At 39.4% G+C, this 15,375-nt stretch overlaps 1 protein-coding gene across 1 annotated transcript in view; it reads right to left on the bottom strand.

The window, feature by feature from the left end:
• miga1 (mitoguardin 1) overlaps positions 1-15,375 on the bottom strand; it is a 20,409-nt gene extending 5,034 nt beyond the window's left edge. The window contains exons 1-15 of the mRNA XM_085141445.1: positions 15,282-15,375; positions 13,441-13,597; positions 9,490-9,661; positions 8,159-8,277; positions 7,336-7,468; positions 7,050-7,186; positions 5,209-5,332; positions 4,907-5,001; positions 3,805-3,914; positions 3,561-3,633; positions 1,184-1,270; positions 982-1,080; positions 754-888; positions 583-636; positions 320-436 (exon numbers count right to left, since the gene is read on the bottom strand). Of these exons, the coding sequence (XP_084997571.1) occupies positions 320-436; positions 583-636; positions 754-888; positions 982-1,080; positions 1,184-1,270; positions 3,561-3,633; positions 3,805-3,914; positions 4,907-5,001; positions 5,209-5,332; positions 7,050-7,186; positions 7,336-7,468; positions 8,159-8,277; positions 9,490-9,661; positions 13,441-13,539 (1,554 nt within the window). The 5' untranslated portion in view covers positions 13,540-13,597; positions 15,282-15,375. The remainder of the gene's footprint in view (positions 1-319; positions 437-582; positions 637-753; positions 889-981; positions 1,081-1,183; positions 1,271-3,560; positions 3,634-3,804; positions 3,915-4,906; positions 5,002-5,208; positions 5,333-7,049; positions 7,187-7,335; positions 7,469-8,158; positions 8,278-9,489; positions 9,662-13,440; positions 13,598-15,281) is intronic.

The following is a 15,375-nucleotide window of genomic DNA, read 5'->3' as shown; positions in this document are numbered from 1 at the left end:
TTTAAGGATCTCAGAATAGATATTACAATACAAACAGTTTTAAAAGGCTGCTGACTCCCAGTCCCGCAAACATCCCAAATCTCAATAAACTTATACTAAAGCCTCCTCAGACTGGTTGTAATAACGGATTTGGGAAACAATACTGTTTCTGTTTCTGGAGCACTTATTTCAGTGAACTAGTACAAAAACTAGTTTAAAAGCAGTGGTTGAACAAGATTAATTCTCATTTTCGTTCCAAATTTAGTCTAAATCTCATCCACTGACACAAAACAGTCCATGTTTAAAACAGGACACTCGCAGATGTTCCTCATGTTCTAACCTTGAAGAAGCAGCACAAATCGTGCAGGGAGCCCTTTGGCCCCAGGAAGCCCCACGCCAGGACGGGGCCAATCTGTTCACACACGGAGTAGAAATGGGCGATGAAGCCGTCGGACACCTGAGAGACAAAAGGCACAGAGGTGTTCAGATCTACCTGCTCATCAATAAGTTATTTTAACCCTACATCACATTTCAGGTAAAGAGATATTTCCTCCAGTGCCACCCTCCTGTTACTGTGCATTTTAAAGGACCTCAGACTCGTACCTTCATGTGCTGCCTCTTCTGCTTCAGCACTGACCAACAGCTTGATGCCACCGCCTGTGAAAAAAATACATGTGAGATTCAATGAAAACTCACTTGTGTTAACTGCTTTGCCTTTCATGTGTCTCAGTGGTATGTATACATATGCGGGTGCTATTTTGTATTTTTACTCACTGTCTCCTTGAAGGAGCTGTTGAGCCAGCGGTTGTTGATCACGTTCTGGATGGAGATGGGTGGATTCTCCAGGTCCTCGAAGGAGTCCATCAGAATGAAATCCAGCACGATGTCGTAGAAGTTCAGATGCTTCACCTGGTGAAGAATGTCAAGCAAAGATAAGAAAAGAAAAACGCTGTTCGACCGATTTAAGTCGTGTTGGATCACAGGTCAGAGAATCACACTTACCCCCCGCGCGGCGAGTTCCAATTCTGTGTTTTCCCAGTGCTCTGTGTGCTCCAGGAAGGAAATCATCTCTTCAAACACTTCCTCAAATCTCTTTGGGCTCTGAAAAACAAACAGCAACATGTGAGGCGGAGAACAGCTCATACAACTTTTTAAAAATTTTATTTCTATTTTCTAAATCCGTTATCTCCATTTTCAGTTTTACCTTTTGTGCTTTGACTATAATGGAAGACAGTATTTTCTTTCCTGTGTCAGCCAGAAACGTCCAAGTTGTCCTGTCACACAAAATGAGCTGCAGACAAAACAAAATTCTTTAATTATTTTTAATTTTCAATACATAGTGAACAATAACCTACAGTTCAAAAATTACAACTGTGGTCCGGAATTCAATGAGCAGGAGGTCTGCAGTGTTTCTCTGGCTAATTCAACTTCTTAATGTCCACAGCAACACAGAAATACTATTGAGAATAAAGCCAAAATATCCAAACAGGCAATCAGGAAAAATGCCTTAATATTTTTAATTGGAGCATTTATCTTACCCTATTAATTCAAGTCAAGTCAAAGTTCTATAGCACATCTTAAACAACAGGTTATACAAAATAAACACTACACCTAATAACAACAGTAAACTATACACTAAAAATAATAAAAGTAAAGAAATTAAATAAGACTGTTTGCATGATCAAAGCCAGGGTTACCCTGTCACCTTAGTTTCAGCTAATAATCTGCCCAGTAGTTTGAGAGCACTGGTCTATTACACGTCTTATGAGCTGTGAGTATATTCTTTACGTTTTGTGAGCGTGAGCCTGGTTCTGCTGGTGATTTCTTCCTCTTAAAAGAGAGTTTTTCCTTCCCACTCTTACCAACTGCTTGCTCATGGTGGGGTTTGTCTGATTGTTGGGGTTTTCTCTGTACTGTACTACTGTAGGGTCCTTTACGAGAGATGGACCGATCCGATATTACGTATCGGTCCGATACTGACCTAAATTACTGGATCGGATATCGGAGAGAAATAAAAAATGTAATCCGATCCATTAAATATCACAAAAGCACCTCACTAAACTTGCGACATAGCGTGACTCAGCTCATAACCTTAGCATGTCGGAGCAGTATGCGTCTCATGATAGAGCGGCTGTGTCATGCGAGACCTGTCAGCGGTCTGCTTGAGCATTTGGAGCCTCGCTACATGCTTCCAAACTGCCATTTAATCTCCGAGAAAGTTATCCCAGGGAAGTAAAGCAAGTGTGTAAGTTCATCTCTGAATGTTTGTAAAACATTCCCAGCAAATGCTGGGAGCGACTGCCTCTCATTCTCTCCCTCTCCTGCTGCTACTTCAATCATGAAACTGATCAATGATCAGCTGATCGGCTTTTCTGTCGCGAGTCCCGTCTCTCGTTAGTTTATCGCCCACTTTGCGCCAGAAAGAGGAAACCAGCGCATAAACAACAGCAGCACGTTTAAGCTTGACAAGCTGTTGTTAGAATTTATTTAATATTACTTTGTACACCAGGATCCTTTTCTATGTACATGACAGCTGGTAACTGTGCAGGGGCGGGTCTAGCAAAGTTTTGCCAGGGGGTAGGTAGGGCATTAACAGGGAGGGGGGAGGGGGGAGGGGGGGGCGGCAAAGAAATACTTTTCTTTCTTATTGTCATGTCTAGCTTTTAATAAATAATTATCTGAATCTTACAACCAAAGTTTTCATCTGATGTAAAATGTATAGAAATCCATTATTGTATATAGGAACTATTAAGTCAAATTTATAACCTACTAAGCAATAGTACTTTTTCCTTTGGGAAGGTACCATCTGTGCAGTCTGCAATTCTGTTGAAGAACGATGTTGAATCTATTTAATTATTGTAGAAAAATGATTGATTTCTGTGCATTTTCTTTTACATGTGTATTAAATTAAAGTTGATTACGTCAATTAAGCATTATGAGGCAGAGGGTGGGGGGGTGGTTCCCCCTTTTTTTTGTGTGTGTGTGTTCGGAGTTGGCGAGCCTATTAATTAGGTTGCTTAATATTTCCACTAAGTACTCTTTAAAATACCGGAATAGGGAGTATGCTGCAGGTTTAAGTTTATTAGATTGATCAGTATTGCTGATCTAGGAAATATTTTGTATTTTTTTTGCAGACAGGTATAACAGAATAGCTTTAGTTTAGTTTTGTTTTTTAAACCTGAGTATGAACTTATACAAAATGCAGCAAGATATTTAAAAAAAAAACATTTTATTGATTATAAAATACGCTATATCAGATTTATATCGGTATCGGCAGATATCCAAATTTATGATATCAGTATCGGACATAAAAAAGTGGTATCGTGCCATCTCTAGTCTTTACCTTACAATATAAAGTGCCTTGGGGTGACTGTTGTGTGAAATAAAACTGAACTGAATTAAGCACAACAGATCAGATAACATAAAGCTACCTGACCCTTTTCCCCCCCCTCCTTCAGCAAACATCCACATCAGGCAAACTCAGTCACAATATTCTAGTTTTACTGTTGTGCATCAGAAGTGGAGACTATCATTCATCTTAGCATACAGTCTTTGGTGAGCACCATCTTACTGAACCGTACCTGCCACGCCTGCCGCACACAGTGCAGCTTAGCCAGGAAATCCAAGTCCCCGAGACACTCCAGCATCTCAGTTCTGAGAGTGAAAATCAAGAGAAACCTCTCATTTAACTGCCAGCAGACAATCAGGAGAACAAAATAAGAAAGTTCATGCTGTCATGCCATCAAATTTCACAGTGAGACGATCACAACGCTGTACAAGTTTCCCTGACTGTCTTCTATACGACGTGTGTTAATGTCTGATTACCGCAGCACTCTGCAGGAGATACTGCCATCCTCAGCCATCTTCAGCGCCTCCTCATACAAAGGGTGACGTCCCAGAGTGAAAACACTCCTCAGCTCTCTGTGCTCGGACATCTGAGGTGGAGACAGATAGCAAAGGCATCATGGACTGAACGATGAAGGGTACATAAGATCTTGTTATTCACAATGTTTTATTGTCTGCATGAAACCAAAAACAAGAAATTGTGAAATAAAAACATAATTTTTATTAAGAATTATTATTAAAAAACTAATATTAATGCATAAACTTTGCCCAGGCCAGAAAAAACCCCCACTGCTAATAATTTAATTGCAATTTCTAAAAGGATGTTTAACACACAATCCTTGTAAAGTATTGTTATCTTTCTGCAGGGAGGACGTTAAAGTCATTGGTGCATAAAATTAGCTTGTACACTCTGTAAACACACCACCAGTGATTCTTAAGAACCAGTTTATTTTAGTGATATGTGGGTCAAGTGCGCCAGTAGCACCTTGAGCCCCCACTGAGACTTAATAAGTAAAGGCGATAAACAGAGAACTTGTAAACACCGGGTGGTGAACCCAGAGGAAGAGCAAAGCTTCCTGAGTCAAACTCCTGCTGCGAATCAGTCGGAGCTTTAAAGGTTCAGACAGTTTTAGTTTAAGACCTTTCCTGATTTCACCTCCTCTCCTCGTGCTTTGTTCCCAAACCACATGGCTGTGAACAAAGTGCTGTGGTTAACTAACCGAAGCAGGATCTCCTGATTTGTGACAAGTCGTGTATGTTTTTCATGTTTTAGAAATAGAAAGAAACCAATTCAGAATTTATATAAACAAAAACATGTTTGAATTACTCCTTCCTGCTTTTTTGTTCTTTAAAATGAAGGAAATGTAAATTTGAAAGAAATCCAAATGAGATTTTTTTTTTACCGAACCAAAATGTATTTTTTTAAATGCTGCATTTTTAATTTTTTTTAATACTTTTCCTTGCAACCAAAAGCAAAATATCAAGATTGATTTATTTTTTTAAACTTTACAGAAAACAACTGACAAAAGCACTGTAGAAGAACTCCAGAGGTGTTAATGGGAGGATTTGGTGCTTCTGTTACCTCAGCTGCAGACACAAACGAGTCAGTGGAGGCAATGCTGATGCTGTCCCTCAGACAGGCGTCATCTAACTCTTCTCTGGACAAAATATCTGCCACTGTGTAAGGGAAACAGAACAGGAATCATCACACATATATTTACAATTTTTTTAAAAAGAAAAAAAAAAGTCTTTTAACACACCCGCTCACACACACAAAATTATATATGCGCACTGGCTTCCTGCTTTGCTTCACACTGTCTTTTACTGCTGTGCCTATTTTTCTGTGTTGGACAAAAAGAACTGCATAATGCTTCAGTGACTCACCCTGGCTGCTGCTGTGGGATGAGGGCTCTGACATCCCCAACACTCCCTCAAACTCCTCCTGGAGGCGGTAAGCCCTGTGCAGCAGAGCCTTCAGCCTGTGGATGAACTCTGCGCTGATGACGTCCTGAACACACAAACAATCAAAGAAACTTGACTCATCAGAATGTAAAGATTTGTCTTAATTTCGGTAGGGATAACCGAGTTCTCAGGCGCACTAGATAACCTGATGGTTTGCACAACTCTTAAGGTGCTGGTTTGAGACTTAAAAAATATCAGATTCTTGAAAATTTGTTCAGTAGACCAATGTAAATTGGTCTACTGAACAAATTGGTCTAAATTGGTCTACTGAAATTGGTCTAAAGTCAAAATTGGTCTAAATTGGTCTACTGAAAATAGCATTTTTTCTATTTGCAGAGTATTTGCAGCTCTTCCTTGGGAATCTCGTGTGACCTCATTTCTAAGTAGCTTTAAAAACGCATTAGATTGTACTGGCTTTCCTTGACACAAGTCAAAGCTGCAGCCCGAGCTGTGTTTGGGTGCAGGCTTAACTACTGATTCAAAACCCCTCCAATCTCGTTAGAGACCCAATTAGTGTGCTGTTATGCAATCCAAACTCTGACACACAGGTGGGCTGTCAGTGCTGGTTATTCCTGTAGTTAGCGACCTGTAGTCTCATCTGCATTGTGTCTGTGGGCAGCATAATCTCTAAACTCTACCTTCCTCTGGTACTAAAGAACAGAGCACAGAAAATGTTGGTGGGATGTGAATCAATACATCTACTTTTTGGTATCAGACAGATGTTATGCAACCGTTTTCTTTTTTGGTTAAACAAAAAAAGAAAATGCATTTGCATGTTGTGCCAAAAGAGGTATTTTATGGCAATTGTAAAAAAACTGAAGAGCCCACTTATTTTACTAGTTTACTTTTTCCAAAGGATGTCTGGACTCTCACTAACTGATCTGTACCGTGTCAGAGCATGAAGGTTAATCAAAGTTAACCTCCTTCCACTAGGTTGATTGCTGCATTCTGCGCTATGACATGATGACATGGCATGATCACCAACTACGCTCAAGCACACAACTCCAACGCTTCCTCAACTTCATGGAAAACTGCTGTCTTTCTGAACAAATCTATGAGGCATGAGAGAGATCGGGGCTTCTAAAAATGCTCCAATTAATCCACAGCATGCATAAAATTATGAACCTAGTTGTGCTCTCCAAGAGGACCTTTCAAGCTGTGCCGTACATGCATGTAAGAAAGAGCAAGGGAGCTTAAAAGAGAAGAGCTGAGGTGGCGAAACAAACTGAAGCATACTCGGGCCTCGTTAAGATTAATGTGAGAGCAGGCCGGTTGCAGAAGTGAGGAAGAGTGATGGTACAAGAGGATTTAACTCAGACGCTTCTTAGGTGAAGCGTTTTAAGCACGGCCAAAGGAGGAGATTATGTCTCTCTCAGCTGGGTTTGGGAAAAACCTCTGTGCTCATAGGGAGGTCTGGGGGATTTCTGTGAAATGGACCCGGATGGATGGTTGGACCTCTTTTCTACTCAGTCATACAGTTATGTAATCAGTCAAAGTATCAGTAGAATAATTCTTCTGAATTAGAGGGAAATTTTGGTCTCAGTAATTTGCACCACACCTGCTGTGTACACCTGTCATCAAAGATGAAGAATTTCATGTCAACAACATACATCTTCCATCGTCCCCACAAGCTGCTGGTGTAAGGGTGTAGGGAATCTTTACACGGTGCACTTTGGGCCTCTTAATACCATTTGCACTCAGACTGTGCTTCTCTTTTTTTGGCTACAGTCTGCAATAAGACCTGTATGGAGTGTTTGTCTCACCTCCATGCTCTGCTCAGCAATGGTGTCTCCAGCTCCAATTTTGACTGAGGCACAGCTCGCATCGTCCTCAGCATGCCTGCTCCTGAATGTCAGCGCCTCCTCCCACCGCCGCAGGGCCTCCTCGAATAAATCCATACCTGAGAGAAACACACACAGACTGAGTCTCCTAAAGCAATCAGTGACTCAGCACCTCCAATTTTAAACACTGCAACCCACCAAAAACTATTACAGTACATTCAAACAGTATTACTGGATACTGGTACATAGTACACAGAGGTTTCTTTACCCATTAGGTACAGGTTTTCAGGTGTGGTGACAGGTAGGTTGAGCACACTGCAACTGTCAGCATCCTCCACTCCGTCCCAACAGGTGGAGTCATTTGCGCAGGTACTGCTGCTGGATGAGTTCAAGCTTTTTACCTGCACAAAAACACAAAAGCAGAACAAAGTCAAACAAACATAAACAAGTTTTACTAATACAAGACTGGAAATGATGAAATTAAACAGACATTACACTAATTTAATGTGTTTTTGGTTACACAGATAATGATCCTACATAGGCACCACCTAAAAATACTGTTTACAGCATCTAATACTTAAAGGTTCACTGTATAATTTAAGGTTCCCTGTTCTTCTGAACACGAGACAAAGGACACTCAGTTTTTTTTCCTGTTTTTTCACCAAGTTAATGAAAAAATAAAGACAGAGCCCACTTAACTTCTGCTTTTATTATTAATGCCCACTAAGGGTTATTTAATCCTGAGTGATGATGTGCCTGTCAGTTCCTGAAGCTTACTCAAAGAATAAACTTAAACTTTATTTTCAGTCGTTGCTTTAGTACTCCTGCATGTTATTTTTTAAGGAATAAAGAAATCATCATGCGTCCTAAAGGCAGTAAATATTCATCACCTCTGGTTTGCGGATTTTAGGAGTATATGAACAAAAACATGTCAGAGACAAAACATAAACAAGTTAAGTTTTCTTCTTTAATTTAAAAGCTTTCCAGGTAGTATCACATAAATATTTTTGCATCATGTCTCCTGGTTTTGTCATTTCAGATAAAATTTATCTTTAAATGCAGTCTAAACACACTCCGTGCTCTAATCTTACCGAAGCCAGGCTCATGACAGATCCAGACAACTTCCTGTAACCTCCTGCACTGAGAACCAGATCAGAGGAGTAGCCATTCTTGGAGTTGAGGGAGAGCGTGATGTTTTGGCTCGTATTATCTGAGAAGATAAAGATGAGAGTTCAGATGAGATGTGGTTTCACAGAAAGATCCGACTATAATAGCAGGATAACACAGTGGACATGTCAAATTTAACATCTGGGTAACTTTTTCTGGAAAGCCTCCATGGTATTTTAATAATTAACTTTGCTGAAGCCGTTTTTTGCCAATTTGATTCAAACACAGCAAACAAAGGTGTGCTTTGATTTACACACAGTGATACAGTGAAAGGCCCAGTGGGGACAAAGGTGGAGAAAAGGCATCAGACAGGCAGCTCGTTGAGAAACGCCTGTTCAAAAGGGCTTTGCAAGAGAAATAGATGTGGCAGCAAATACTCAGCTGACTGTGGATGCCAACAATCCAGATATCAGATAGATGCCAACATTTAATTTAACTTTCGTGCTACAATAAACAGAGCTGAGGGTAACAGACCCATTGCTAAACAATCAAGCAGGTAGCTTATAGTTAATAAAGAAAATAAAAATCAATGCATCCTAGTTTTTCACAATATTTTACTTCATGCTGTAAATGGGGAATAAACACCCTGAAGCCTCTCTCTGTGCTCATATAGCACAGAAGCAGCTCCGCCGTTCTTTCTGTGCCACAGCACAAATTAGTGTATCAGCTCAACCAACTTCTCTGTCAGAAACCCAGCACGAGTGTTAGGTTAGCGGATCTTCCCAGAATGAAATCCGGTTTGCAAAGATAGTCTCCTGTCATTGTTAAAACCTCTGTAAACATTTTCCCTTTATTAAACCTAAAACTACTTTTGGCTGCTCGCTCATTCAAAACAAGCTGGCCACAGCAGATAAGTCTGCATGTTTGATTTGGAAACGTTTTTACTCCTCCCAGGACCAAACCCGGGATCATTAGTGTCTTGGGTGATGCTGTAAAGCTATACACTATGGACCCACTAAATCTATTGTATCAAAAAGAAAGGAAATGCTCTCTTAAACTGCTCAGCTGACTTCCCTTAATTCCTCGTTTCTTTTAAGTTCTCTTTAGGACTCTAATCTTCCTGGAGGAGATTAAATGAGTTAAACCATTTATCTAGAGCCTGCCTTTTCAAAGTTCAAAGTAATACAGGAGTGGCCTTGCACGTCAGTCTTGTTACATCACACACCAGTAACTGGGCTGACACTGAATGGAGATCACAGGCCAGTAAGCTGCTGGTTGAAGAGGAAAGAATTAAATCAGTGTGAGGAGATCTTACCATTCTCTCCTGCGGCTGGGGGGTGAAACTCTAAACCAGCCTGCTCCCAGTGCTGTGGATGAACCTTCTTTCTGCCCTTCCTCCTCTGGAAGCGTCGAGCGAGGAAGAGGAGGGAGACAGCACCAAAGGCAGTGGCAACTACCAGTTTCTTGGTGTCTGTGCTGACGCTCACCTGGAGAAAAGAAAGAGAAGAAGACCATCAACTTAGATTTTCATACACCCCAAATGTTTTTATTCTGTACGTTGTCAATATATGCACTGCATCACATGCAGATTTTAATGATTTAAAGTCTGTTTTCCAGCAGCTTTTCATCCTGTACTTTGTAAAAGAATCATAACCTTTTTTGTGAGCATACAGATTAAAAATGAATCGACACATACCGAGGACCTCTTTATATACAACACAGGGACAAAAGCCTTTTCTAGAATAGAATTAGAATAGAATTCAACTTTATTGTCATTGCACATGTCACAAGTACAAGGCAACGAAATGCAGTTTGCATCCATCCATCAGTGCTTTAGCCATGATATAGATATATTACAAAATATATATTATCAATAATATATTTATATAGATATATTATAGAAATGGGTCTGTTATAGGTATGAGGGTACAAAAGTGGGTATGTTACAATTTATTTTAATAAACTCAGCCGTCTGCTCCTTGCTATCTAAAATATAACAGGACACCGGAGTATATTCTCGAGCATCTCACACTTCTGATAATCAGTTGTCTGCTTGACGTTTATTCAGCTGTGTAAAAACTATAACTTTAATCTCAGCCAAACCGATTTACTTAGGAACAAATAAAATACTGAAAAAAGCCAAACAATAACATTTTTAAGTTATCTAAGTTACTTATATATCATGTTTAACCTGAGTAGCGAAATACAGCGGTGGGTTTGAAAACGATTTGCCGGGAGTCCGGTGTTCTCATCGGCTCTAGTGAGCCTTGAACCCCGGCTAGCTCTCGAGCTAGTGGGTAACAGACGTCTCCGAAAACGTTGGAGCGCTTTTGAAAATATGTGGTGTCTTGATAAACTGAGCAGATATTTGAAGTTTACACAGCTACATTTCCGCCTGGAAATATGTTAAACGTTTATTTTGTGACCCAGAAAGATAATAAGAGTAACATTAAAACTAACTAGCTGCTGCCATTGTTGAAAACTGAGCATAGCCGCTGGGACACAGTCTTCTTCTTCGGGGTTTAACGGCAGCTGGCATCCTTGTACATGCAGTGCTGCCATCTTCTGTTTCAGTCCGTTATTACACTCATAAATCCTACTACTTATTCCTGCATATTTTGGGATCTTACAAAGCTTCAAACGACGACTATTAAATTAGTCGTCGACGATTTTGATAGTCGACGTAATCGTGACTAGTCGACTAATCGTGGCAGCCCTAATGTTCAGTCCATTATTTTAACGTGGGTCAGATGTCAGGAGGCAGAAGAACATAAACAAAGAAAAATACAAAAACAAAGATGAATAAATAGACAAAATAATTATGAAATGATGCAAGGGATAGATTAGTTTGCTGCGGATGCTCCATTTTTAGTCCTGTTTCAACTGATAGATTTCCCTCCTTTGTTTTCATGAATACAACCCTGCCCATTATTAGCAGATGGCACTGTGTTATAATTTTGTTATAGACAACTTTATCTTAAAGTATCATATACACAATAAAATGTCAAAAGTATATAAAAAAATAATAGTGAAAACATATTTTCCCCTCTACAGTAAGAAGATCAGGTCTAACAGTCATGCTGACATTTCTGACAATCAGTCAGGAGAACGAGATAAAACAAACAGACACCGTGCAAAAACATCAAAACACACCCAACGACACCATGCCAAACCGAAAGCAACCAGGTGCCTTTCATACACTACGCCCTACAGGTAAAACTGCCCTTTAGAAATAACAGAGTGTGTCACGGGTGTTACAATTCTAAAACCACGACAAATGTCCACAATATCATGTCACGGTTCCACTTTCCTGTACTTCCCACGTGTAGCTGTTCATGTCCAGTTAAAGCAAGGCAGTGCAATGTTTAAAGAGTGTTCAGTTAATTAATTTTTTGGAATATACAATGAATAGTTTATTTTTTAATAAAGTATATTGTTTTACTTCAAAATTAAATCAAGATAACCTTACTAAGCCTCCGGTGAAAATACATTTTTCCCCTTTGTTTTTCGCCCCTGTCAGTGCACCCCAGGGTGGATGTGGATACAATGTAGCTTGCCATCACCAGTGTGTGAATGTGTGTGTGAATGTGCGGATGACTGGATTTGTAAAGCGCTTTGGGGTCCTTAGGGACGAGTAAAGCGCTATACAAATACAGGCCATTTACCATTTAATCATTCTCATAAAGACACACCAAACCAAACAGTAGAACTGTTACAGCCTTAAAAAACCCCAACAAACATAAAACATAAAGATGGAATACTGATCCCAACATCTAAAAATTGATCCCAAGTTTCTTTGTGCGTTTCAACAATCACAATAATATTATAGGGCTGTAAGAAAAAACTAATTTGAATGAAATTATAACTCTGACTTGCAGAAATGATTAAAAAAAAAGATGGAGATAAACAATCTTCAATGTTGTTCTTGTTCTGTTTTTTTTAGCCCCCCAAATACATACTACTAAATAAATAACCAATCCATTGACCATTTCTACTTTCTCAATCGTCATCAATTTAATGAAAGTTCAAGGAAATCCTCTGTTAGCCATTTTTAAGTTAAATAAATCCAAAATGTTTCCAAAGATTAGTACATTTTTCTGACCAAGTACTGCCCAAGGTAATCGGCGTTATAATCTTTGCCATAATCTTATAGCATTAAACAACTTGTGAAAGATGGAAAGGAAGGAGCTGCATTCAGTGCAACACTTGTCTGCCCGATGAGAAGTTAACTGAGGACGCATGCCTCAAAGTATAACGGATACTGAGGTAATATGAGGCAGCGCAGACGACCCGCCATCCGCCTGTCACATAAATGTTAAATAATCAATTTCAGATAGTGTTTGTAGTCCTCTCCGTTTATATTTAGACACACAGACGTAGCTGCTGCAAATTCTCAACAACTCAGTAGGTATGACAACAGCCATAATATTGACTTTTTAAAAGGTCACTAAATGGACTGGGATGACTGAATAGTGCTGCCAGTGCTTGTACAAGCTGTATTCATAACCGCTGCCATCACGTGTCAGGCATGTTCCAACCAGAATATTCTAATCATATCAGGTCTGCTACGTGACTCAGGCCACACAAACACTGTCGTCTTCTGCATAAACACAATAACATGTGTTTATGTGGGTAAATGAAGAGAAATACCAGGCATTCAACAGCCTACAGCCACAAGGACCAAGAAAGAAAGTGAAACTGGGGGGGAAAACACCTAAAATACTGACATGCAAACTACTACTAAATGTAACAGAAGTCATTCTTAACTTGTTTAAGGAGTTCTGCATAAATTGGTTTTATAAGAACTTTCAGATCTTCAGTTCAGGAAAAGAAGTTTGCATGAGCTTCTTAGAGTTTAAAACCAGCATGCTTTGAAACACATTTGCTAGAAAACTGGCCAAGCTGCTCAGTATCTCTCCATCACACAAACCCTTTTAGCCGAACAACTAAACTGCTCAAACATGTGGTAGACGTTCACATGTAAACAGATACAGCTGCTGGCTCATCTCATCAGGTTTTAAAGGAAAATTATAAACGAGGCATTTCCAAATCCTCTCACAGTGTGTTCCTCTTAATAGAAATATTTCTTACTACACTAATCAATTAAATCAACAAAAAAAAAAAAAAAGAGTGGCAATATAGGTCAAAAGAAAGTGAATAGTCTATATATAGTTCCAATATGAAGCGAATAAATAATTCATTCTTGTAAACCATGCAGTGTGGATATTCTGATAGCTGCTAGGAGCACGTTGAAAAGCATCCTCACCTGTGTCAGGGAGCTGTAGACGGACAGCGGCAAGTCAACCATACGCAGAGCTGCAGTCCTCATGGACAGCTGTGAGCTCGTGAGGGTCTCATGTGTCATTGTGACGCTCTGCCCATGACTTGGCAGCTCCCTTATCTTCGACACCGCTCTGTGCAAGCTGAAGAGGATGACATTAAGGGATTTAACCTTGGAAGCTCAGGAAGGGGATATAATGACACTAATACACAAAGCTGTTGGTATTCTGTATGTACGGCTAGGAATACCTTGGTTAAAGTGAGTGAGCAGCCAGTTTTAACCGCATAAGATATAATTAAAAGTCAGGGGGAAAAAGCCTGATAACATGCAAACTTTCATTCTTAAACATCACACACTAAAATGTATCCGATGCAGTGGTGTCGGTTAATTAAAACAAAACAAGTCCAATCTGATCCCGACCCTCTCAGAATCAGCTCATTCTTTGTACATGTAGCCATGGAAAATTACTTTATCTAGTTGAATTTGTGTACTTTTGCTGTTGAAACCATGAAATATCCCATGACACCGAAGCTATAATTTGTTGATTTTGGCTTTAGAGTGTGCACTTTGGGTGGGTGCAAAACTGATTCTCTTACAGCTTTTAAAAAGCTGAGAAAGTGTTTCTAAACCTAGAAAGCCTCATGTGTTTATCTCTTGTACTTAATTAGTTATAAGGGCTAAATTCATGGAATTTTTTTTTTTTTTTTTTTTTTTTTAAAATCAACCCCCGTTTACTTTGAGGACTATAACAATTTTAATAGAATTGAGGTAAAAAACGAAAAATGTTTGTATTACTTCATTAAATATGCACACTTCCATCTAACAACCAAGTCTAAGTCTGCACAAGACACTCACAGCTGGACGATCCAGCCATTTAAAGCCAAGCCTGAGCCTCACACAGTGCTAGTTGTTAGTCGTAGATGTTTAAAGTTTGCTTGTGTAAGGGTTATGATGTTTGTCAGAAGTATGAGAGTCTGAGAGCCTGAAACTGCAATAACAGAGGTTCAGTTCAGTTCATTTTTATTTCAAACATATACATTCATCAACATTTGGTAAAATCTTTCCATGCAGTTGTTTGAAAAAGAGTAGGCAGAAGTATATACTTATTTAGCCCTACCCCCTCAGGTTTACATCCTCATCATCTAAATTTGAACAACAAAAACGTATACAATGCCTTCAACTTAGAACATAACATCACAAAAAATATTTTCTCATGTTCAACTAAAACTATATTTAGATTTGCTAATTTGCAGAAGAAAATAAACACCAGTTTTAAACATCAGGTAAAAACCCTTGTGATTTTCTCAAAAAAAGACGCCCCCCATAACTTTAAAAAAGTCTAGGTAGGTAGGAAAACTCTTTAGTGTTATATAGTTTTAACATAAAAAGCCTTCGGACTCCACATTAATAAGAGTCCTTACGGATTTTTGTTTTTATTTTAATTAATTACTGCTTCACTTCTCATCTATTCTGAATCGACTTGCGTATTTTTATATTCATTGTGATATTATTTTAAATGTTAACGGATTTTATATTCCTCTTCAGTAAGTTTATATAGCAAACAAGACACATAAGATCCCCCCTCCCCAGGAGCATCTAAAGTGTTTTCACTGGGGCAAAACGCTGACACCGGTATGGATAATCACATAAGCACATGGTTAAGAAATGCCAACCCGAAGAGCTAACGGCTAACAAGGCTAATAAGGCTACCGGGGTTAGCTAAATCTCTATTAAACCAGCTGAAAATAAACACTGTGACAGACAAACTCGAGCTCATCTCTTAGCTGAATGGGACAACATGAAAGCATACATGAATTCAGCGGTACCTTTTTAATATTCCTCCGCAGACACAGCTCCACTGTTTCACTTGGTCCTCGGGCTGACCTCGGCTGCCGCACAGTGAAGGACTCCGGCACCAGC

Source organism: Neolamprologus multifasciatus, chromosome 18 (assembly GCF_963576455.1).
Source record: "Neolamprologus multifasciatus chromosome 18, fNeoMul1.2, whole genome shotgun sequence".
Taxonomy (NCBI): Eukaryota; Metazoa; Chordata; class Actinopteri; order Cichliformes; family Cichlidae; genus Neolamprologus; species Neolamprologus multifasciatus.
The sequence above is the reverse complement of the archived record's forward strand: the minus strand, read 5'-3'. Positions and strand labels throughout refer to the sequence as shown.